The 25,665-nt window shown below is 40.2% G+C and overlaps 1 protein-coding gene across 1 annotated transcript in view; it reads left to right on the top strand.

Moving 5' to 3' along the window:
* LOC130871333 (vomeronasal type-2 receptor 116-like) overlaps nucleotides 1-15,565 on the top strand; it is a 48,909-nt gene extending 33,344 nt beyond the window's left edge. The window contains exon 6 of the mRNA XM_057764683.1: nucleotides 14,649-15,565. Coding sequence (XP_057620666.1) covers nucleotides 14,649-15,565 — 917 coding nt within the window. The remainder of the gene's footprint in view (nucleotides 1-14,648) is intronic.
* The last annotated feature ends 10,100 nt before the right edge of the window (nucleotides 15,566-25,665 follow it).

Raw genomic sequence — 25,665 nt, forward strand, 5'->3', positions numbered from 1 at the left:
GCATATGCCCATATGCAAACATACATTCCTTGCATATATGTTTTACAATTTTTATTGATTTTATTGAGCTACACATTTTTCTCTGCTTCCCTCCCTTCTACGCTCTCCATTAAACTTTTTAAATTCACTTTTTAAAAAATAGTGGGGGAGAGGTAATTATCTTCCAGGGAATTGAACTAAGGTTGTGGGCTTGGTGGCAAGCCCCTTTGCCCAGTGAGCCATCTTGAAGGCCCTCTAATTTATTTTTTAAAAGTCTTTGATTAGTGGAATTGGGCATTTAGCTCCACTGGTAGAGTTTCAGCTCCAAAATTGTATGTGCTGTATTTGGTGATTCACTCATAATTCCAGCACTTGGGAGAAGAAGGGAAGGGGATCAGAAGTCCAAGTTTATCCTCAGCAACACAATAAATGCAAGAGACTATCTCAAAAGAAAGTATTTTACTAGTGTATATTTGGTGTATAATAAAATGAGTGTTATAAATGGGTGTTCACATATAACATACAATTTGACTATATTTATATCCACATCCTCCCTTATGCCCCTCCTTCCTTCTAGAAGTTTGTCTTCTTTCCAAGTACTCTAATCCGTGTGTGTGTGCATGTGTGGGAGTATGCATGCATCTGTGTGTGTGTGTGTGTGTGTGTGTGTAAAACCTAGACAACAATAATGAAAGAAAGCATATAAAGATTGTCTTTGGAAACCTGATTAATTTCATTTAATAACATAGTTTCTACAGCTGGGCAGTGGTGGCGCATGCCTTTAATCCCAGCACTCGGGAGACAGAGGCAGGCAGAGATCTGTGAGTTTGAGGCCAGCCTGGTCTACAAGAGCTAGTTCCAGGACAGGCTCCGAAGCTACAGAGAAACCCTGTCTCAAAAAAAAAAAAAAAAAAAAAAAAAAAAAAAAAAAAAAGATAGTTTCTACAACCATATATAACTCTAGTTCTGGGGAATCTTATGCCCTCTGAAGACACCAACTATATACATGGTACAGACAAAGGACCCATACCCATAAAATAGATGAATCTACAAGAAAAAAAATAAGTAAATAATAAAATGTATTTTTTATAATTGTGTTATAAAGGGCACACAACTTGTTCAGTATTCTTTTGCTCTGAGGAGACACTGTGACCACAACAACTTTTATAAGGGAAGCATTTTACATTTTCAGAGGTTTACTCCATTATAACCATGTCAGGAAACATGGCAGCACACCAGCAGACATGGTACAGGCAGAGTAGCTGAGGGCTATACATCAGAATCTGTAGAAAGCAGGAAGAGAGCCACTGGTACTGGCTTTGGCTTTTGAAAGCTCAAAGCCCATCCACAGTGATACACTTCAACTAAAAAGGCCATACCTAGCCGGGCGGTGGTGGCGCACGCCTTTAATCCCAGCACTTGGGAGGCAGAGGCAGGTGAATCTCTGTGAGTTTGAGATCAGCCTGGTCTACAAGAGCTAGTTCCAGGACAGGCTCCAAAGCCACAGAGAAACCCTGTCTCGAAAAAACAAAAAACAAAAAACAAACAAAAAAAAAAAAAGCCATACCTACTTCAAAAAGAGCAATTCTCCTAATCTTTCTCAAGTAGTACTCCTCTCTGATGACTAACCATTCAACTCTATGGGACCATTCTTTTTCAAACCACCACATTCCACTACCTGCCTTCCCATAGGCATGTAGCCATATTATAATATAAAATGCATTTAGTCTAATTTATTTTTAATTTTTTATTGATTTTATTGCACTATACATTTTTCTCTCTCCCTGCCCCTTCTCTCTCCTCCGCTTGTACCCTCTACCATGGTCTCCATGATCCTAATTTACTCAGGAGATCTTATCTTTTTCAACTTCCCATGTAAATTAGATCCATGTATGTCTCACTTAGGGTCCTCATTATTTTCTAGGTTCTCTGGGATTATATAGCGTAAGCTGGTTTTCTTTGTTTTATATCTAAAAGCCATTAATGAGTAAGGAAATATTATATTTGTCTTTCTGGGTCTGAGTTACCTGATTCAATATGACATTTTCTAGATCCATCCATTTGCCTACAAATCTTCAGATGTCATTATTTTTTTCTGCTGTGTAGTACTCCATTGTGTAACTGTACCACATCTTATCAGTTCTTCAGTTGAGGGGCATTTAGGTTATTTCCAGGTTCTGGCTATGGCAAACAATTTTGCTATGAACATAGTTGAGCACATGTCCTTGTGGCACTATTGAGCACCCTTTGGGTATATATCCAAAAGTGGTATTGCTGGGTCTTGAGGTAGGTTGTTTCCTAATTTTCTGAGAAATTGCCATACTGAAATTCAAAGGGGCTGTACCAGTTTGCACTCCCACCAGTCATGCAGGAGTGTTCCCTTTACCCCACATCCTCTCCAGTATAAGGTATCAGCAATTTTGAATTGGCGATTCTTACTGGTGTAAGATGGAATCTCAGACTTGTTTTGATTCACATTTCCCTGATGGCTAAGGATGTTGAGCATTTCCTTAAGTGTCTTTCAGACATTTTAGATTCCTCTGTTGAGAGTTTTCTCTTTAGGTCTGTACCTCACTTTTTTACTAGATTATTTGTTCTTTTGATGACCAATTTCTTGAGTTCTTTGTATATTTTGGAAATCAAATGTCTGTCTGTAGTGGGTTCATGAAGATCTTTTCCCATTCCGCAGGCTGTTTTTTTATCTTATTGACCATGTTCTTTGCTTTACAGAAGCTATTCAGTTTCCAGAGGTCCCATTTATTAATTGTTCCTCTCAGCATCTGTGCTACTGGGTTATACTTAAGAAGTAGTCTCCTGTGTCAATGCATTCAAGTGTACTTCCCAATTTCTGTTCTATGAGGTTCAATGTGGTTGGTTTTATTTTGAGGTTTTTGATCCATTTGGACTTGAGTTTTGTACATGGTGATAGACATGGGTCTATTTTCATTGTTCTATTTGTTGATATACAGTTATTCCAGCACCATATGTTGAATATGCTTTCTTTTTCCATTTTATATTTTTTACTTCTTTGTCAAAATTCAGTTGTTCGTAGGTGTGTACAGTTATTCCAGAACCATATGTTGAATATGCTTTCTTTTTCCATTTTATATTTTTTACTTCTTTGTCAAAATTCAGTTGTTCGTAGGTGTGTGTGTATGATGTCCTAAGTCACAAAACAATCCCATACCAGTTTAGAATTATGGATAATAAAAGGGTTGTTTATTTAAGGGGAAAACTTACAGATCACTGTCCTAGATAACAGTCCTCTGAGCAAACAGGAACAAGGTCTAGCATTCAGAAGTAGGAGCCAAAAGCAAGAGAGCAGGCACATAGTTACTGCTGCTTTTTACAGTATAAGAGAGCACACCCAAGTGGGCTGGTATCTTAAAGGCTATTGGTTGAAGGACCAGAATGTGCTCTCACAGCACTTCCTCCTTTTGTTTAACTAAGAGAGTTCCAAACCCAATACAAAACTATATACACTAGGAATAGATATCAAGCATAATTAGAATTGCATCCAGCATAAACAATATTAAACAAGGAATATATGCTAAATGTTTTAATAAACATTCTATCCTATGAAGACTAAGTCTTGTATAGGAAATGGCTTGGCTAGATCATAAGAGTACAGTAACTATGACTATCTAATCTTCAATCCCATCGAAGGCCTGAGAAGGGAGATAATATTACTTGAACAGACAGGAAGTACAATCAAGTATCTTCCAGAGCAGGCAATATATGACAGAGACAATAAGCTACCTGAGCAATTACCCAAAGTCTTGCTTTGCAACATTGAATCAACCAACTTTGGCTAAGGCCTAGAGCAACTGACAGACCTTTTTCAGAGGCAGGAAATTTTTTAAAATTGTCTTACCCTGTCTTGGCAAGATTTGACAATCCTGCTTATCCATTTCTGGATACGACGTAACTTGTCAGTGGTTGAGGCATTGTTATTTCCTTGCCCAAAGGTCAGTTTTGCCAAGAAGAAAACAAACTCCAAGCGGAGTGTTTTCGATGTTCAACATTCTCTTGGGAATAGACTGGTGCTGTCAGAAGCAATCATGTCTCATGTCAACAGAACTCTAAATCATTTAAATGCCATGTTCCACAGATCCTTGAAGTGGTTGAAGATTACCTACCTAGACAGAATGCTATGTCGCTAAAGAACCAAATTGATCTGACTGTATGTACAACAAACATGAACAACTATTGACCTATAATAATTAGTACCTGTATAACCTAAAGAGTAAAACTTCATGTCAGAATATTTAATCTATAAACAAATGTGCAACAAATGAGGACAATGACTTCAAAATGTAAACAATGTATAAGTATCTTGATCAGAGGTAGGAGTAATATATAATGCAAAGTAAAAATATATCCTAAAAGTTGTATCAATATACAAAATGTCCTAAACATAGGTAGAAACATGCATATATACAACCTGACAAAATAACTTTGCATGGGTGTACAAATGTAAACAGAAGTAATAAATATAATTTGAACTTGGATCAATATGCAAAAACTATACCAAAGTAAATTCCATAAATAATAGCTCATGAGTATTCAGTCTATTACCCACTATTACTATCCACCCCCTCTTTTTGAACAAAAATACTTTTCACCCCAACCCTCTATCTAGTACAAGTAATAATCAACAACCCCTAAACAGTGTTCCCAAACCTATGGACAAACTTTTTTGAAATAGGGGGCGTCAGGGTGAAGTGCTATGGGACAATGGTTTGTACCTGTCGATTGTATTTTAATAAAATGTTGATTGGCCAGTAGTCAGGCAGAAAGTAGAGGCGGGGCAATGAGAATTATGGGAAGAAGGAAGTCCTAGTCTGCCCCTGTTACCCAGCCACAGAAAAAGCCAGATGTGACTGCCTTGCCAAATAAGGTACTGTGAGCCATGTGGCTAACAAGGACAAGAATAATGTTATAAGAGTTAATAAGAAGTCTGAGCTAATGGGCCAATCAGTTTATAACTAATGTAAAACTCTGTGTCTTTGGGACTTAATAACTGCGGGAATCAGGCGGGACAGAAACCTCAAATAACAATTGGTGCCCACGTGGACAACTGCATCCACAAAGCCTGAGAGAGTTTGTGAAGTAATTCTAGACAGAAGAGAGTAGTTAAGCACAACTTATTGATAACAGCACTTTCTCTGGTGGGCTCTGCTTACTAGAGGCAAGCACTCTCATTTAAGAGAGGATTCCTAACTCAGCTTTAGCTGTAAAACTTTGCAGCTCTTTTAAGAGGTCCTGCCACAAAACACTTAAATGGTGTTGATGAAAATCTGACTGTACACTTTTTGGTTTTCAGCTGTAGCAGGAAACAAACCATGCTGTTTTAAAATGCTGTTTTCTGGGCTGTCTTGCCAGAGAAAAATATGACTCTTTCAGGCAGGAGGTCCAGCTACAGAGCATTAGAATGTGGTTTTTGAGCAGACTGCTGCAGCTTGCTTGGTGGCAGGGACCTTGAAATGCCATAGAGTTGTAGAAATATACATGGCTACAGCTGGTACCTCTGCCATGTGTTTGGAATCTCAGAAAGCTAAGGAATGGGCTGGATCCAGCCATCAAAGCCACAGTTTTAATCCTATCCATATTGACTAGCAAATTAAAGACTCATGTGGTCAGAAAAAGAGATATACAGTAAAGAGAGATTCAAAGACAAAGAAAACTTCTAAATGTTTTACAGTATGTAGAAAATATATGCAGGCTTGGGAGAGAAAAGAAAAAGGTTAAAGTCCTTAAAATAAAAAAAAGAAAGAGAATAGTTGGATGTGGTGGCACACACCTTTAATCCCAGCACTTGGGAGAGAGAGGCAGACAGACCTCTGTGAGTTCAAGATGTGGAGGCACACACCTTAAATCCAAGCACTTGGGAGACAGAGCCAGGCAGATCTCTGTGAGTTCCAGGACAGCCTGGTCTACAAAGGGAGTTCCAGGGCAGAAAAGATACACAGAAAACCTGTCTCAAAAACTTAAAAATAAAAATAAACAAAATGGAGTTTAAAATAAAGCTACATAAAGATGGAAAACACACAGAAAATCTGGATGCTGTATGTTTTTATGCTCTTTTTGAATTGTTTGAATACTGAGGAAGGAGCAACAACTGCTAAAAGATATTTGTTTATAAATGCTGCTGAATTAATTAAAGATAGGTATTTTTAAAATACCTTGATTTCAAAATTGAAGTCAAAAGATATGTTACTTTGGAGAAGAGGTTTTGTTTTTGTTTCCACAGAAAACGAGAAGATATTGATTCATTCTGAGTTAAGAAAAATCAGGTTTTATCAGAGAAGACCACCTGAGAAATCTCTGATAGGAATGGATGGCCCAGATGTCTGAGTTCTACATCCAGAACAGATTCAAGACTGCTGCCTGAGATGATCAAGCCTACAGGATAGTCCAGTCATAATTTGATGATAATTATAAATTTTCTTTAGGTCCCCATAAGACTACCAGAGCCCCCAACCAGCAGGAAGTAGCCTGGAAAACTATGCCCACATTCCCAAAAATTGGACTATAGATATTTTCCGTTGTTTAGAATGTTGGTTATAAGATGTTATAAATAATGGTCAGGAGAAAAGCTAAACAAAGGATATTAGATTCAGAGTTCTTGGTTTTTCTTAAAAAGGGGGGAATGTGCTATGGGACAATGGTTTGTACCCTGTCAAATGCTGATTGGCCAGTAGCTAGGCAGGAAGTAAATGTGGGACAACCAGGCAGGAAGTAGATACAGGGCAATGAAAATTCGAGGAAGAAGGAAGTCCTAGTCTGCAGTCATGACCCAGCCACAGAAGAAGCAAGATGTGACTACCTTGCAATAAGGTACCGAGCCAAGTAGCTAACATAGACAAGAAAAATGGGCTAATATAAGTTATGAGAGATAATAAGAAGTCTGAGCTAATGGGCCAATCAGTTTATAGCTAATGTAGAACTCTATGTAATTTCTTTGGGACTTAACGATTGCAGGAATCAGGCAGCATAAAAACCTCAGACAACATGTGGATTAATATCAAGGTCTTTGTTTGATTCCATTGACCCTTCTGTCTATTTTTATGCCAATACCAGGCTGTTTTCAGTACTGTAGCTTTTTAGTAGAACTTGAAGTCAGGGATCATGATGCCTCCAGAAGTTCCATTACTGTACAGGACTGTTACTCCAAGATACTTTATGCTATTTGTAGCTATTGTAAGTATGATGTTTCTCTGATTTTTTTTCTCGGCCCATTTATTATCTGTTTAAAGGAGAGATACTGATTTCTTTTTTAGTTAACTTTGTATCCTGACACATTACTGTAAGTGTTCATAAGCTGTACAAGTTCCTTGGTGGAATTTTTTGGTTGTTTATGTAAACTATCATACCATCTGCAAATGATGAGTTTGATTTCTTTTTTTCTGATTTGTATCCCCTTGATCTCCTTTTGTTTTCTTATTTTTCTAGCTAGGACTTCAAGAACTATCTTGAATAGATATGGAGAGAGTGGACTACCTTTTCTTGTTCCTGATTTCTGTGGGATAACTGTGAGTTTCTCCACATTTAGTTTGATGTTGACTGTTGGTTACCTGTGTGTTGCCATTATTATGCTTAAATATGTTCCTTTCACTCCTGCTCTCTGCAAGACTTTTATCATGAAAGGATGTTGTATTTTGTCAAAGGCTTTCTCAGTATCAAATGAGATGATCATGTGGTTTTTATTTTTCAGTTAGTTTATATGGTGGATTATATTGACACATTTTCATATGTTGAACAATCCCTGCATATCTGGGATGATGCCTATTTTATCATGGTGAATGATTTTTCTAATGTGTTCTTCGATTCAATTTGCCAGTATTTTATTGAGTATTTTTTTGCATCATTGTCCATGAGTGAGGTTGGTCTGTAATTCTCTTTCTTAGTCTTGTGTGGTTTGGATATCAGAGTAATTATAGCCTCATAAAAAGAGATTTACAATGTTTCTTCTGTTTCTATTGTGTGAAACATTTTGAGGAGTATTGGCATTAGTTCTTTGAAAATCTTGTAGAATTCTGAGCTGAAACCATTGCATCCTGGGCTTTTTGTTGGTTTGTTTGCTTGGTTGGTTGGTTGGTTGGTTGGTTGGTTGGTTGGGAGATTTTAGATAACTGTTTCTACATTTTTAGCAGTTATAGGTCTACTTAATTTTATTATTTGGTCTTGATTTAATTTTGATAAATGATATTTATCCAGAAAGTTGTCTATTTCCTTTAAGTTTTCCAATTTTGGGGAGTATAGGTTTTCAAAATATGACCTAATGATTCTTGGGATTTCTTCTGTGTCTGTTTTATGTCCCCCTTTTCATTTCTGAGTTTGATAATTTGTATATTCTCTCTCTGCCTTATGGCCAGTTTGGATAAAGGTTTATCTATTTCCTTGATTTTTCTTGAAGAACCAACTCTTTGTCACATTGATTCATTGTACTGTTTTCTTTGTCTCTATTTTGTTGATTTCAGCTCTGAAATTGATTATTTCCTGCCATCTAATTCTCCTGGGTGAGTTTGCTTCTTTTGTTATAGAATTTTCAAGTGCTCTGTTAATTCATTGGTGTGGGGGTTTTCCAGCTTTTTTTATGTAGGCATTTAGTGCTATGAACTTTCCTCTTAACACTATTTTCATTGTGTCCCATAAATTTAAGTATGTTTCATAATCATTTTCATTGAATTTTAGGAAATCTTTAATTACTTCCTTTATTTTTTCCTTAACCCATTGGTGACTCAGATGAGCATTGTCTAATTTCCATGTGTGTATAGGCTTTCTAGAATTACTGAAATTATTGTTGCTGTTGAATTCTAATTTTAAACCATGGTAATCTGATAAGATATGTGGGCTTGGTACCAATTTCATATATGTTTTAAGTTTGCTTTGTTACCTAGTATGTGGTCAATTTTTGAGAAGGTTCCATGAGGTGCTGAGAAGAAGGTATTTTCCTTTTTGTTTGGATGGAATGTTCTATAAACGCCTGTTAAGTCAATTTGATTCATAACATCTGTTAATTCCTTATTTCTATGCTAATTTTCTGCCTGACAGACCTGTCCAGTGGTGAGAGTAGAGTGCTAAAGTCTCCCACTGTTAGTGTGTGGGGTTTAATGTGTGATTTAAGCTTTATAAGTATTTCTGTTATATATGAGGGTGCCCTTGTATTCTGGACATAGATGTTCAGTATTGAGATTTCCTCTTAATGGATTTTTCCTGTAACTAATATGAAATGTCCTTCTTTGTCTCATTTGATTGATTTTAGTTTGAAGCATATTTTTTTAGATATTATGATAGCTACACCAATTTGTTTCTTTGGTCCATTTGATTGGAAAATTGTTTTTCCAACCCTTTACTCTGAAGTGATGTCTGTCTTTGAGGTTGAGGTATGTTTCTTGTATGCAGCAGAAGGATGGATTCCGTTTTCATATCCAATCTGTTACCCTGTGTCTTTTTATAGGTGAGTTGAGTCCATTTATATTAAGGTATATTAATGACTAATTATTGCCACGTTCCTGTTATTTTAGTTTTCATTGTTGGTGATGTTATAATGTGTGTTTTTCCCCTCTTTGGGATTCTCTGATGTGTGATCATCTGTGTGTTTTTTGATGTAGTCAACTCCCTTGGGTTGGAAATTTTCTTCTAGTACTTTGTATAGGGCTGAGTGTGTGGCTAGGTATTGTTTGAATCTGGTTTTGTCTTGGAATATCTTGTTTTATCCATCTATGGTGATTGAAAGTTTTGCTGGGTATAGTAGTCTGGGCTGACATCTGGTCTCTTAATGTCTGCATAACGCTTGACCAGGATCTTCTGGCTTTCATTGTTTCCATTGAGATGTCAGGTGTAATTCTGATAGTGCTGCCTTTGCATGTAACTTGGTCTTTTCCCTTTGCAGCTCTTAATATTCTTTCTTTACTCTGTATGTTTTAATGTTTTGATTATTATGTGGTCAGGAGACATTTTTTGATCTAGTCTATTTGGTGTTCTGTAAGTTTCTTGTATCTTTATAGGCATGTCTTTCTTTAGTTTGGGAAAGTTTTCTTCTATGCTTTTTTAACTTATATTTTCTGTGCTTTTGAGTTGGACTTCTCCTTCTTCTATACCTATTATTCTTAAGTTTGATCTCTTCATGCTGTCCCATATTTCCTGGATATTCTGTGTTAAGCTCTTGTTAGGTTTAATATTTTCTTTGACCAGTGAGTCTATTTCCTCTATTTGAGATTCTTTCTTTCATCTCTTGTATTCTGCTGTTTAAGCTAGCCATTTGTGGTTTTTGATCATTTTCTCATAATTTCCATTTCTATAATTCCCTCAGTTTATGTTTTCTTTACTGTCTCTATTTCAGTTTTCAAGTCTTGAATAGATTCTTTCACTTGTTTGATTGCTTTTTCTTGGTTTTCTTTAAGGGATTTATTGATTTCTTCCAAATTTTCATTTGTCTTTTCCTCCATTTCTTTGAGGAAATTATTCATTTCCCCTTTAAGGGCCTCATTCTCCTAAAGTTATTTTTAGGACTTTTTTTCTGGTTTATCTATATTTGGTTGCTCAAGTCTTGCTGTTGTGGGGTCATTAGCTTTTATAGGTGTCATGTTGTTCTTTGTGGTGTTGCATGTGTTCTGACCTTGCCTACTCATCTTTTCCTCTGATTAGTTGGGACTATCTGTGTGTAGTGATAAATCTTCCAGGTGCCACTGAATCCAAGGTTCAGATGGTTGTTCCTCATGATGCAGTCAGGGCCACAGTTTCCATTACCCCTTTGGTCACTCCATGTTCCTGGAGGTCACTCAGTGTTCCCAGGGATTGCTGTGCAATACCAAGGGTCATTTGGTGCCTGCTCCCATAGAGATTGCTTGCTTAGAGCTGTTTCTGCTGTGGTTGCTGTCTTGGACCTGCTCTGGCAGAGGTTGCTGGCTCAGGCTGCTATCTTAGAAGTCACTGATTCACACTCGTTTCCACAGAGGTCTCTGATTTGGGCTTGCTCTGTTAGTAGTGGCTCCCATGTACCCGGTCCTGAGAAGTCTCTGACTTGGTCCTTATCCTGTTATGGTCACTCCCTTGTACATGCTCCAATGGAGTTCACTGCTTCAGGCTTGCTCCAGAGAAGTTTGCTTGTTTGGGCCTGTTTCAATAGACTTCCCTGGCCTGGGCCCACTCCCATGAAATTTCTTGACTTTGGTCCCACTCCCTCAAAAGTCCCAGGCTTGGACCCAGTCCCACAGAGGTCTCCCTCAGAGATCCTGGACTCACATCTGTACCGGTAGAGGCTCAGGCTCCAGCCTGCTCCCTCAGCAGTGGCTCCCTTGTACCTGCTCTAGTGGAGTTTGCTGCCTCATTTAGTCTAATTTCAAAAGTCTCCATAATCTATGACAGTCTCCATACAGTTTACAAGTACAAAGTTCAGTTTCCTCTGAGACTCGTGCAATCTCTTTAACTGTAACCCACGTAAAATCAAAATAAAAAAGCAAGTCACGTACTTGCAACATACAATGGCAAAGAATATACATCACCATTCCATAAGGAAGAAAATGCAGCATACAGAGAAAATACTAGACCAAAGCAAGACCAAAAGTCAACAGAAAAACTCTAAATTCTGCATCTCTATATCTGATGCCAAAGCAATTTCCAGTACTCCAACTCCGTCTAGCTTTGTTAACTGCAAAACACACATCTCTCTCTTAGACTGGTTCCACAGCCAGTCTGCAGCTTTCCTCAGCAGGTATCTCATAACTCTGGCATCTCCAACATCTTTGGGTCTTCAACAAATCCAGGCTACACCTTCACAACTTCATACAATGGTGTTTCTGGGTTTCCATATGCACACCCCTGACACACACCCAACCTCACAAGCTTTCCTTAACTGTGAAAGGAGACCCCATAACTTCTTTCATATATTCTTGACTCTAAAATGCAGAACCATGTAGCCAAAGCTGCCAAGTTTTACTCTTGGTAGAGCTGGAAGATGCCCCCTACTTCTATTACATTTGTACTAGCTTTCTGTTGTCATGGTTTCATTCACTGCTTAAACTTTTATTTGATTTTTTTTCCATAAGTTGGAAGATATTCTGGGTAGGGTCTTCCAGAAGTAACCACTCCCTTTATTAAATTTAGCATGGGGCTTTGCTTTAAATGTTTATTTCTGTCTTAGCTAGAGTCTCTGTTGCTGTGAAGAGACACCATGACCATGGCAGCCCTTATAAATAAAAACATTTAATTGGGGCTGGCCCACAGTTTAGTGGCTTAGTCCACTGTCATTGTGGTGGGAATCATGGTGGCATACAGGCACACATTGTGCTGCAGAGGTAGCTAAGAGGTATACATTTTTGATCTGCAGGCAGCAAGAAAAGAACTGAGTGAGACATGCTGAGATCTCAAAGCCCAACCCCTAGTGACACACTTCCTCTAATCAAGTCATGGCTATTCTAACAAGACCACACCTCCTAATAGTACCACTTCTCTATGAACTATGGGAGGAACATTTTCATTTAAACCACCACAGTCCCCTTGAGCTCTGGATTTAGATTCTTTACACTTCATGGTGTTGATTTTTTCCTCATACTGTACATATTATACTTTTCCATGCTCAACTTGCTTCTTCTTATTATAGATATGCATAAGAGGGATCATGTAACATATTAAATTTTAAGCTATCTTGAAATAACCTCTTCCAGGGTCATTAATCCAAAACTCTTCAATTTAGCATCAGATAGATTTTTGGGGAAAAGCAGAAGACAGCCACAATCTTCTGCAAAATATGAGAAAAATCTCTAAGCTATGTATTAATATTCTTCTCTGAAATCTCTTGAGACAGGCCATCAAATCTACACTGTTTGCATCACCACTGCCTTCTATTAGGATGGCCCATTAAGCCCCACTTAAATCATCCAATTACTTTGCAGGTCCAAAGTTCCAAAGTCTTCCACATTACACCAAGAAGCATCATGGTCAGTCCTGACATAGCAATACCCCATGCCTGGTATCATCTTCTATATTAGTCATTGATCTAATGCTATGTACCAACACCATAACCACAGAAGCTCTTATAAAATAAAGCCTTTAACTGAGGCTTGCTTACAGGTTTAGAGGTCTAGTCCATGGGAGGAAGCAGGGCAGAATGTAGTCAGACATGGTGCTGCAAGAGTACCTAAGAGTTTTACATCTGGGTCTGCAGGCAGAAGGAGGAAAGCCCCTTGGCCTGGCTTGGGTTTTTGAAACTTCAACACCTACCCCCAATGACACACTTCACTTCCTCCTACAAGATCATACATCCTAATCCATCCAAAATAGTGCCACTTCGTGACATCTCAATATCCAAATGTTTGTGACCATTAAGGGACATTTTTATTCAAACAACCCCAAAATGCATAGCATACATGGGGAAATCAAAGGCTACTTTGGGGAACCATCCAAAACCTCCAGGTGATCTTAGGCCATCTGCATCATGTGCACAAGCCCACAAACATGCACACATACACATAACTAAAATTTTAATATCTTCTTTAATAAAAATTAATCTTTAAAAAAGAATCCAAAAAAGAAAATAAATAAAATAATAATAAAAAGAATCCAATGTCTATATATGAAGTGAATTCCTTCCCAAAATTGTTGTGTTAACACCTTTAAACAGCCCACTTTTTTGATGTTTGTTGTTATTTTCCAGAAAAGATCTCATAAAGGCCAGGCTGTCCCCTAACTTGCCAAGTAGCTGAGTCAGGCTTTGTACTTCTATTTCTCCTGATTCCACATCCCAAGTGCGAGAACGACAGATATGCACCACTATGTGGCAAACTGTTAGAATTCAACGCTTACTTACTAAAATGCCTTCAGACAGAAGAAAATCAACCAGAAAAGTCAGTTCACTGAGAAGCTCAATTTGAACCCCATATCTAAAAATACCATTACAAGGAAAGAACTTGAGAAACCCTTTCTTAACTCACTAAACTTATAGTGTGTGTGGGGTGTGTGTGTGTGTGTGTGTGTGTGTGTGTGTGTGAGAGAGAGAAAGAGAGAGAGAGAGAGAGAGAGAGAGAGAGAGAGAGAGAGAGAGAGAGAGAGTCCAGGAGTGTGGGTGTGCATGTGTCATGGTGCACAGATGGAACTGGAGAGTCAGTCATCACCCGCACTCTGCTTGAGATCACATTTCTTCACAGATGCATTAGCCAAGTTAGATGCCCCATGACCTCCTGGAAAATATTGTCTGTCTCTCATCTTATTATAGGGGTGCTCTGAGATTATAGATGCTTGTGCTACAGCATCAAGTTTTTATGTGGGCCCTGGGAATCCAAACTCAAATCATCAGGCTTAGGCAGCAATTCATTTACCCAGTGAATCAGCTCTCCCCAGTCCAGGAAATATTTTGTGTGAATTCAGTATTGCGACCAAATTGAAGATGTATATTGTAAGTAATTATGTAAGATTCTGGAATAGGGAAAATAATGGTATCGGAATCTTCTAAACAACACAGAATTGAATTAAGAGGAGAAACTGTACCTTTGTTCATGTCACATTGCAGGAAATACACGGTACTCACATATTTCCCCATAAAACATTCTTTCATTTGATTTTCTGAAGTAACAAGGGATGTCTATTAGGCTAAACTACTCAAGTGAGTGGATAAAGTGGACAAAAGAAAACTAACCTGAAATAACACATATACATGCTTTCACCAGATGCAGATCAGTGTGTGAAGTGTCTAGATCATCAATATCCCAACACAGACCAAAACCATTGCCTCCAAAAATCTATGACCTTCCTGGATTATGATGATCCCCTAGGGATAGGTCTGTCATGCACAGCCTTGTACTTCTCTGCACTGTCAGCTCTCATTCTTGGGATCTTTCTGAAGCAGCAAGACACTCCCATCGTGAAGGCAAATAACCGCACTCTCAGCTACATCCTGCTCATCACCCTTAACTGCTGTTTTCTCTGCTCTTTTCTCTTCATTGGCCACCCCAACACAACCACTTGCATCCTGCAGCAGACCACATTTGGAGTGTTGTTCACTGTGGCTGTTTCCACTATCTTGGCCAAAACTATTACTGTGGTTCTGGCCTACAAGGTCACTACCCCGGGAAGAAGAATCAGGTGGTTGTTGGTAATGCGGGCACCTAACTTCATTGTTCCCATCTGCACCTTGATCCAGATTATCTTGTGTGGGGTCTGGCTGGGAAAATCTCCCCCCTTCATTGACACAGATGCACACTCTGAGCGTGAACACATTATCATCCTGTGCAACAAGGGATCAGTCACTGCTTTCTACTGTGTGCTGGGATATCTGGGAGTTCTGGCCTTGGGAAGCTTCACTGTGGCTTTCCTGGCCAGAAACCTACCTGACACCTTCAATGAAGCCAAGTTCCTGACATTCAGCATGCTGGTGTTCTGCAGTGTCTGGGTCACCTTCCTCCCTGTCTACCACAGCACCAAAGGGAAGGTCATGGTGGCTGTGGAGGTCTTCTCCATATTGGCATCCAGTGCAGGGCTCCTGGGTTGTATCTTTGCCCCCAAGTGCTACATCATTTTGTTCAGACCACAAATGAACTCTATTCAGGGTCTCAGGAACAAAATGCATTATAGGTACAATGCTTAATAAATTTGGTATTAACTTTAAAGTTAGCACATGAAAGAGATTTCATTATTACATTTTCATACATATATTTTGTTCCTAATCATCTCCCTTACATACTGATACTGCATCCCCTCTATCAACCTCTTCCTGTTTCTTCCTTATCTTAAAACAATCCTCATTTCTACACTCATGTGTATGTTTCTCTACCCGCTGCCTTTTCCCAACTCACCATACTTTTCCCAACATCACATACTTTCACTCCTTTCTTGGATACCTTGTACTTTCAGGCTGAGAAGAAAGAGAGGGAGGGAGAGAAAGAGAGGGGGGGAGAGAGATCCAGCTCCCTGTGGTATTTATACTATGACTATGGCTTAATTCACCAAATTTAATAATTTCTGGTTCCAAAATTTTCCTTTTAAATGTTATGACTTTATTCTACTTTAAGGCTGAAGAAATGCCACTGTGAATATGCTCCATATTTACTTTAACTATTCACCTGATGATGGATATCTGTGTGCTCCCTTTTCTTACCAGCAGAAAAGCACAGCAATAATCATGGATGTGCAATTATCTCTGTAGATGTCTTCTGGGTCTATATACCTAGGAGTGGATGGTGGGTTGAATGGTATTTCTTCTTTTAATTTTGTTAGGAACTTCTACACTGTTTTCTACAGTGGCACAAACATACTACTAAACATGTAACAAAATTCATTAAGGAAAATATAGGGTGTGGGGTCAGCTTTCTAAGGAGACCTGTGAACTTGTGGTGCTGACTTTCCCTGTGATCTAAACTGCAGCTGAAATTCACCACCACCACCTCTCTAAGATACAGGGGAGACATACAAACTAGCAGATGTGCAGACTACAAGCACAAAATACAAGAAACATAAAATAGGAAGTCAACATAATTTCCCTGAAAAAGTTCAACTGGTGAACTCAACATTCTGAAATAGGTAAACTATCAATAAACATTCTGGTGTAGGAAGTCCTTCTATCTATGTGTTGTTTTCTTTGGTTAATAAGGGAACTGTTGGGCCTATAGTGGAGCTGTAGGGGAACAGAGCGAGGTGAGGAAAACTAAACAGAATTCTAGGAGAAAGAAGGGCAAAGTCAGGGAAATGCCATGAAGCCACCACCATGGGAGACAAATGTGCTGAAATGTTTCTGGTAGGCCACAACCTCGTGGTGATATAGAAATGGGTTAAATTAAAATGTAAGAGTTAGTCAATAAGAAGTTAAAGCTAATGAGCCAAGCAATGATTTAATTAATAGAGTTTCTGTGTGGTTATTTTGGTTCTGGGTTGCCAGGACGAACAAGTGCCTACTCCAACAAATTGGCACCCACATGGCCAACTAAATCCACATGAACCTGAGAGGCTTTGAAAAGGAATTCTGGGGGGAAAAACAGAGTTTAACACAGCTTCTTGCTGTTTGCTGGCAGCTCGCTGCAACTCCTTTAAGAGAGATTTTCCTAATTCAGCCTTAGCAGGAAAAAAAGCCATGGCTGCTTTAAAATGCTGGCTTTCTGGGTCACACTGCCAGGAAGACCTCTAGCTCTTTCAGGATACCAAGTATTTGGATGGGGTTTGTGAGCAGTGTGCTGCAACTTGCTTGCTGCAACGTGAACCAGCTTTGTGCCTGGAACTGGGGTGGTGTGCACCAGCTCAGAGGCACAAGTGGCTCTGCCATGCTAGACTGCATGGAGCAAGCCGGAAGTACCGTATATATCAAAGTAATGGTGAAGCTTAACTTTTAGACTGGGCTGGAAAGCAGGAAGTACTCTGTATGCCATACTAATGGTGCAGCTTAAGTTTTAGGAAGCACTTAGCATTTTCAAAAGCTCTGTTGGACAGTAAAGAATTATAGATATGCAATAAAGACAAATCCAGATGAGTCATAGTGTCAGATAAATGTATATAGGCTTGGGAGAGAGAAGAAAAAGAGTATAGAGAGTTGAAAAAGACCAGCAGTCATCGATTGAAAAAGTAAATATAACAAAATAAATATTAAAAAGCAACAGAATAAAAATAAGCCATGTAAAAATGGAAAATTCACAGAGAGTCTGGACTATGTGTATTATTGTGTTATCTTTGAATTTTTTTTTTTTACTGTGAATGAGCTAAGTACAGAGACATTTTATTGTATGGGCTGCTAAGCTAAACGAGCATATATATTTTTAAAGGTATCTTGATTTCAGAATACGGGGCTAAGGATATGTTGCTTTGGAAAAGAGGTTCTTTTGTTTTCACAGAAGATGAAAACCCATGAATTGCCTCCAGACTAATATGGTTTGATACAATAAGACCCCCTGAAAGGTTCCTGTAACCACCCTGAAAAAAAAATTCTTTACCCAATAAACAACAGAAAGCAGTTTGGAGAGAAATAACTACACCCATAATCCCAAATATTGTCTAGAAATGTTTGTTTATATTTAAAGGAGAATATACTATAGAGATGGATACTTTGCATTGGTATGGATCTTGTTTTATTGATATAAATTTAAGGTTAATTTTGTTATATGTATATGTATTTCTGCTCTTGATTAAGGTATTGTGATTGTGTAGTTCATTTAAAAATGTAATGTATAATTAAGAAAGATAGGTTAATAGATAATCATCTATAATAGTCAAGCTTATAGTCATGTTAGTTAGATTTTCTAGATATATATATATTATATATATATATATATATATATATATATATATCAGCTAGCTACATATTCTTCAAATCATTCAAAGCCCACAGAATATGTCATTTAAAGTGTTTTAAAAATTTAGGACTTTTCATGACAGTGAGACACATTTGCTCCTGGCAGCACCAATGTACTTCAAAAGGAAGATGGGCATTGAAGAGTCTCCTTATAGAGTTTGTTAAGTAAACTGGATGCAGGAGCCACAGAGAAATGACTGCTCAACTTGCCTAAAGGTGAGATGGTCCTTTGGGGTTCCTGCTTCATGAAAGAGTCTGCCAGACATTCTGCACAACATAGAAGTTACTGACAAACTAATATAGGCTGAACTGTCTTTAAATTACCCTGCTTCATAAAAGAGTCTGCTGGATACTATGGGCCAGCAGGCTGAAGATGTATACCCCAACAGTACAGAGGAACTTTGGGTGACTGTCCAGGCAGTGAGATGTAGACCGCCTTGACAGGTTACTCTGTCTAGGGTCTGTAACCCGCCTTGCTGGTCAGTTATTCCAGGGTCACGGAGAGGTACCACCTGAAAGACATGGGCTGATAAGAGGAAGGAGGCTAGGCAAACTTGTCAAAGCCTCCGTTTATTAGAGTCATGGTTACAGCTTATATAGCCCCTGGATGAGGAGCTTGGGGGGCTGGGGAACGGGATCTTGCCACGTAGTCCATGCCGGTCACGTAGGCCAAGAGGTTACGATCAGTCAGGTCACGATTCCTCTGTCAGTTCACAAGTTGACACACCTAGTTCTCTGGATAATTAGAGTGTGAGGCAGGCTCCGCTAACAGATAGCTCTCTATTAACAGACAATTTGGGTGTGGGATAGGCTTTGTCAATAAAACAATTCTCAATACAATTGAGAAGTAGAGCCCTCTGCAAAACTCCTCAGGGCGGTGATCCCTATAATAGTTTTGAGGGGGACATGGCTCCTGACAGTGAGATGTCTCTGTCAGTTCTAGAATTTTGGAAGCTGCTTAAATGCACTTCCTGTTTACTTAAGTAATATTATATCCTTCTGGAGTCTTTGATGGAGTTGAAGAATTTATGGTTATAGTTTTCCTTAGTTAAGATAAAAATAAAGTAAATATACATATTGTTACTGTAGTTCTTGCTTTATACCTGTTTTGTTATATGTAGTTTTGCAATGTTAAAGTTAGAGCCTTCATTTTTGTTTAAACAGAAAAGGGGAAATGGTGTAGGAGGTCCTTCTGTCTATGTGTTGTGTTCATTGGTTAATAAAGGTACTGCTTTGGGACTATAGTAGAGCTGTAGGGGAACAGAGCGAGGTGGGGAAAACTAAATGGAATTCTGAAAGGAAGAAGGGCAGAGTCACAGAGACTCCATGAGGCTGCTACCACTGGAGACAGATGTGCTAAAATTTTGCTGGTAGGCCACGACCTCTTAATGATAAACAGATTAATAGAAATGGGTTAAATTAAGATGTAAGATTTAGCCAATAAGAAGATAAAGCTAATGGGCCAAGCAGTGATTTAATTAATACAGTTTCTGTGTGGCTATTTTGGTTCTGAGTGGCCGGGAAGAATAAGCACCTCCTCCAACAACATTCCAGAAGTTTTCTTGCAAAAAATGATCAAAGACCCGAAGGAGGATATCCACAGGCAGATTAATTGCATACATATCATCAATACCTGTAGACAAAGTTATTAATACAGAGGAAAATGGCAGCAAGACAGACAAAAACAATAAGCACCATGAGAAAAACTTTAGCAATCAGACTGTGAGGAGGACAGAAAAAAGTGTTGAAAATGAAAAATAAATCAAATAAAAAAGCACAGTGGGAAGCATGAACAATGGACTCAAAGAAGCAAAAGAAAGACTGCCAGATGGAGAAGGGTGAAAAAATAATACATACAGACACCAAGAAGCAAAAAATAAATGAGCATGACCACAATGTCCATGAAAGACCAAACCCAAGAACCCATAGGACTAGAAGGAGCAACATAAACACAAGAGGTGCAGGATATTCATTCAACAAAATTACAGCAGAAAAATTCCCAAGCCTAGAAAACATTCAGACATTCAAACACAAAAGACATTCAGAACTCCAAACAGTCATGACCAGAGAAGTACCTTCCCATGACATATTACAGCCAAGATGTCAAAACTACAAGCAAAGAAACAATATTTAATGCTGTAAAGGAAAAAACACCAAATCACTTGGAGGTCCCACTCTGTAGGGTGGCCTTTCTGTATGGCGCTAGGCCATGTGTCAAAAGCCCCTAGTCCACAATCTGAGCTCTCCACGTCATGCTAAAACTGGCCCCAGGGCTACGGCTACAATGGCTGCATCTTGGTGAGTCCCTTTTTCTTGTCTATGCTATAGGGCTTTGGGGGGGACACATTCATACTTACTTTTGTTGATTATCAGACTCTTGTTGAAGCCGCGAGCTCATACCAAGAGTTTTATCTCAGCAGTGGCCAGACCTGCAAGACTGGGCCTGGCTGAGGTGGACTTTGTTTGCTTCAGGGATGCCTAGCATTCAATTTCCATGACCCCGTTAGGCCTTATAGCTATTTTAGTGGACATGCCGTAATAGACTTACGCCACTTGGTTGGGCATAGACTTTAAAATGGGCACTTTCAGTTCAAAGTCAGATCTGCTGTCGCCCCTGGGATGCCTCTTACAAAATCTTTATAAATTGGGCCTGTCCGATACAATGTCACAAACAGCTAATTTCCCTATGCACTAAAATTTTTGTTACCATAAAGACAGATGGGCAGAGCTTACATATGTCCATGGTTTGGGGGCTCTGTGCTCTCACCCTTCTCTTAGTAGCCAGTGTCTCACAGCACCAGTCTTGGTGGCTAAGGCCGCAATGCCTCCAAATTCTTGGTCATCTGGGAATTGGGACCCTGACAATTCTAGCTGGACCATGAAGCCAGAGGCACTGGAACCTCCCCCAGTCCCTCAAGCCTATACCACCCAACCCCCTTCTGTGGAGCAACATTCTTCACATTCCTCTCTTTCCCTATCTACCCCTTCCCTTCCCAATCTGGAGGTTCAAGGCCAACTTCTACCTTACCCACCTTCCTCCTCCCCTCCCCTTCCTACCTCATCTCCCCACCCTTGGACCCCTCTGTGCACTGGGCTAATCCCTCCCAAACCTTCCCAGTCTCCTACCATACCAGATCCCACCATAGCTCCACCCTTCTCTGTCCTCTCCAGCAGGTGGTGGGAGTCCATGGCATTATGAAAGTTCATGTTCCCTTTTATCTTCCAGCTCTCGCTCAGAAAAGTTTCGTTGTTTGTCTCAGACCTATGATCTTACCTGGCATGACTATTATGTCATCCAAGCTTCTACTCTCTCTCCTGAGGAGCGAAATAGAATTCAGGTAGTAGCTAGGGAATATGCAGACCAGATTCATTTGGTAGACAAAACACTCCCTGTGGGATAAATGTCTGTGTGGGCCACAGAACCACACTGGGACTACTAACCTGACCAAAGCAGCCAACAGAGGCAGGACATCATGGTCCATTGTCTCCTTCAGGGTATGGAAATGGTCTCGTAAAAAGTAGTTAACTTTGACAACATCCAGATGTTTTTTTTAAAATTGGTTACAAGAAACCATAGTCCAATCACCAGGCTAGATCCAGCCTCCGCAGCAGGAGCCATGGTCTTGGCTACCCATTTTATTTCTCAGTCACCACCATATATTAGGAAAAAGTTAAGAAAGGTTGAGGTGGGTCCCCAAACCCTTATAAGAAAATTGATGAAAATGGCCTTTAAAGTTTTTAATGCCCGAGAAAAATCAGCTGAATCTTTCCAACAGACAAGGCTACAACAGGCAGCTACTCTGCAGGCCCAGGCTTTAGCAGCTGCCCTAAGATCACAGGAAGGGGAACAAGGGAAGCCAACCACAGGGCTCTAACCTGAGAGAGCCCAGCTTACGTCAACCTCACTAGCAAGCTCTTACAAGTGTGGCCTAAATGGTCATGTGGCACAATATTGCACTACATCTCCTCTGAGGCTATGCCCTATTTGATAGCAACCTGGACACAGGAAATCACAATGTCCCCATGTGGGCTTGTCCTCTATGCCATGCCACAGAGGTCCAGCCTCACCAACATCGGCAAGTGAAATTGTGTCAGCCTTCAAAATTCTCAGCCTTGCAGAGGTTTGATGCTGCCCAGACTTGGTATATTCTGTAACCCTATCCATGCCTAGGGTAAAGCTGTAGGTAGCAGATAAGTCCATTACTTTTATTTTGGACATGGGAGCTACATATTATGTTCCAACATCTCACCCAGGCCTTACATTCTCCTCACTAATTTCAGTTTTGAGGGTAGACAGGACCTGTTCCTCCCCACTCAAAACTTTGCCACTGCCCTGCATTCTTACAGCACAATTTTTTTCTCATTCTTTCTTTGTGATACCTTTTTGTCCAGCACCTTTACTGGATCAAGATATCCTTAGCCACTTCCCCAAAGCTTTGTTCCACTTCTTGGGACCCCTTTTTGACCCCACCCATCTCCAAGATCATATTTTACAGGTTCATTCATCCTGCCAAATGTGTGCCCAGGCAAACCCACAGAGGGCTCTCCACATACGTCAGTCTCTACACCAGCTTCGTGGACACCAACCAGACAAAGATTGGCAGGCTGATTTCACTCATATGCCTACTCATAAACAACTCCATTATCTCCTAACACTTATAGACACTTTTACAGGATGGATAGAAGCATTTCCGGTCTTAAGGAAATAGTAGATGTGGTGGCTCAGGTATTCTGGGACCGCATCATTCCTGGTTTGGTGTCCCACGAACCATCCAGATGGACAATGGACTCATCAAACAACAGCTAATCAAGCTCTCCATTGAACTCAGGTTATCTTGGTCCTCCCTTCTCTACATTGCCCTTACTCGCCTCAGGGCCACCCCACATTCCCCTATGGGCCTGAGCCCTTCTGAGCGCTTTATGGCAGCCCTTTCTCCTTAGCCATCACCTCCCAGTCCAAACTCCTCCACTGGCAGGGTACCTACCCTACCTCTCCCTTTTAAGGTCCCTTCTCCATTCACATGCTGACAGTTGTCTCCCTGGACCCACACCAGTGGACCCTAATGCCCTTAAACCTGCCCCACTCTCCCCAGGGGACAGAGTACTCCTCAAATAGTTAACTCCTAGGTCTCTCAAACCTCGACGGACAAGACCTCACACAGTAATCCTCATCACCCCCTCGGCCGCCAAGCTCCTGGGACACCCATGTTGTTACCATCTCTCTAGGTTCAAGGGGGCACCTACTCAGGAAACTTGGTCTGTCTAGCAAACAGGACCTTCCACCCTTCAGTATTCCAGGATGCTACAATGTTACCTGCTCCTCATGCTGGCACACTCATCTTTGGTAATAACAATATTTTTTCCTAGACACCTGCCTTCTCACCTCCTCCAAGGAACAGATACCTGACATCTCTGGGATGACAGTACATGGGATGCCTTTCCAGCCACATCTCTCACTGAGCATGGACCCACTAACACCTAGCTCTCCCCTTCCCTGTGTTGCCCTATGCCCACGGGAAGTAGCCAGACTTGAGTCAACACCCCTTTTTCCTAAGAGAGCCTAAATGTTAGTCAAAATATCACCTCAGCTTCCTGTTATCCAATAAACAAAGTCTGGAACATAAGGCCAGATCTCTGGCCTCCATCTTTGGAAGCCCCATCCCTGTGACCACCAAGTCTTGACCCCTCCCCAGAGGAAGGTCAAAACAAGCCCGCCGAAATCTTGACCATGACCTCAGTCTATTTAAACTGCTTCCCTAGAAAGTTTTCTTGTGGTCTCTTTTCCTTCCTCCTGGTGGTCATGTTAGTGGCCTCCTGGCTCCCACTTGGGGCCACCCAAGAACGCAGCAATCCCATTAAACCTGGATATTTTCTTAACTTGACTTGTGATTTGGCTTGATTGGGATTTTTGCATCTGCAGATATAAGGAAACATATAAGGAAAGATTCCTAACAATAAACACCAAAGGTGCAGAATATTCATTTAACAAAATTACAACAGAAAAATCCCCAAACCTAGAAAACGTTCAGACATTCAAACACAAAACACATGTAGAACTCCAAACAGACATGACCAGAGAAGAACCTTCCCATGGCATATTACAGTCAAGAAATCAAAAATACAAAGCAAAGAAACAATATGTAATGATGTAAAGAAAAAAGCATCAAATCACCTACAAAAGCAAATAACAGAGTAACATTAGCCAGGAAGTCATGAAATTATTTATTTCAAGTCCCAAAAGCAGATTAATTACCAGTCAAGCCTACTATGCCAGAGTGATCTTCTAAATCTGAAAAGAAATAAGGACATTTCAAGGTAAACACAACTGAGGGAGTTACTGATCACCACGCCAGCACTGCAGAAGACACTAAAGGAATACTATAAGCAACAGAAGAAATTTCAGGTTGCCTTTTTGTCTTAATGACAGTGTCCTTTGCATTACAGAAGCATATATACTTTAGAGTTCTACTCAGCGGTAAAAAAAACAATGATATCTTGAACTTTGCATGCAAATGGATGGAAATAGAAAACACTTTACTGAGTGAGACAACCCAAACCCAAAAAGAGGAATATGGTATGTACTCACTCATTAGTGGATTCTAGCCCATAAACAAAGGACATTGAGCCTATAATGCATGATCCTAGAGAAGCTAAATAAGAAGGTGAACCCAAAGAATAACATATAGTTATCCTCCTAGATATTGAAAGTTGACAAGATCATCTGGCAAAAGTTGGGAGCAGGGGGGTGGAGGTGGATTGGGGGAAAGGGGAGATGGGGAGAGAGAAGGGAGAAGGGGAGGATTGGGGAGAGCTTCCGAGAATGGGATAATTGAGATGGAGAAAGGGTGGATATGGGAGCAGGGAAGAAGTTATCCTAACCAAGGGAGCCATTTTAGGGTTGGCCAGAGTCTTGGCTCTAGAGGGGTTCCCAGGTGTCCAAGAGGATTTCCCCAACTAGTTCTGTGGGTAGAATAGGAGAGGGTGCCTGTACTGGCCTTATCCTATAACACTGATGAATATCTTGCATATCACCATAGAACCTTCATCTGGTGAAGGATGGAGATAGAGACAGAGACCCACATTGGAGCATTGGACTGAGTTCCCAAGGTCCAAAGGAGGAGCAGAAGGGTGGAGAACATGAGCAAGGAAGTCAGGACCATGAGGGGTGCGCCCACCCACTGAGACAAGGGGACTGATCTAATGGGAGCTCACCAAGGCCAGCTGGACTGGGACTGATGGAGCATGTGATCAAACTGGACTCTCTGAATGTGACTGACAATGAGGGCTGTCTGAGAAGCCAAGGACAATGGCACTGAGTTTTGATTCTACTGCATGGACTGGCCTTGTGGGAGACTAGTCTGTGTGGATGCTCACCTTTCTAGACCTGGATGGAGAGGGGAGGACCTTGGACT

The sequence above is a fragment of the Chionomys nivalis genome, chromosome 3 (genome assembly GCF_950005125.1).
Source record: "Chionomys nivalis chromosome 3, mChiNiv1.1, whole genome shotgun sequence".
In the NCBI taxonomy this organism is placed as follows: domain Eukaryota; kingdom Metazoa; phylum Chordata; class Mammalia; order Rodentia; family Cricetidae; genus Chionomys; species Chionomys nivalis.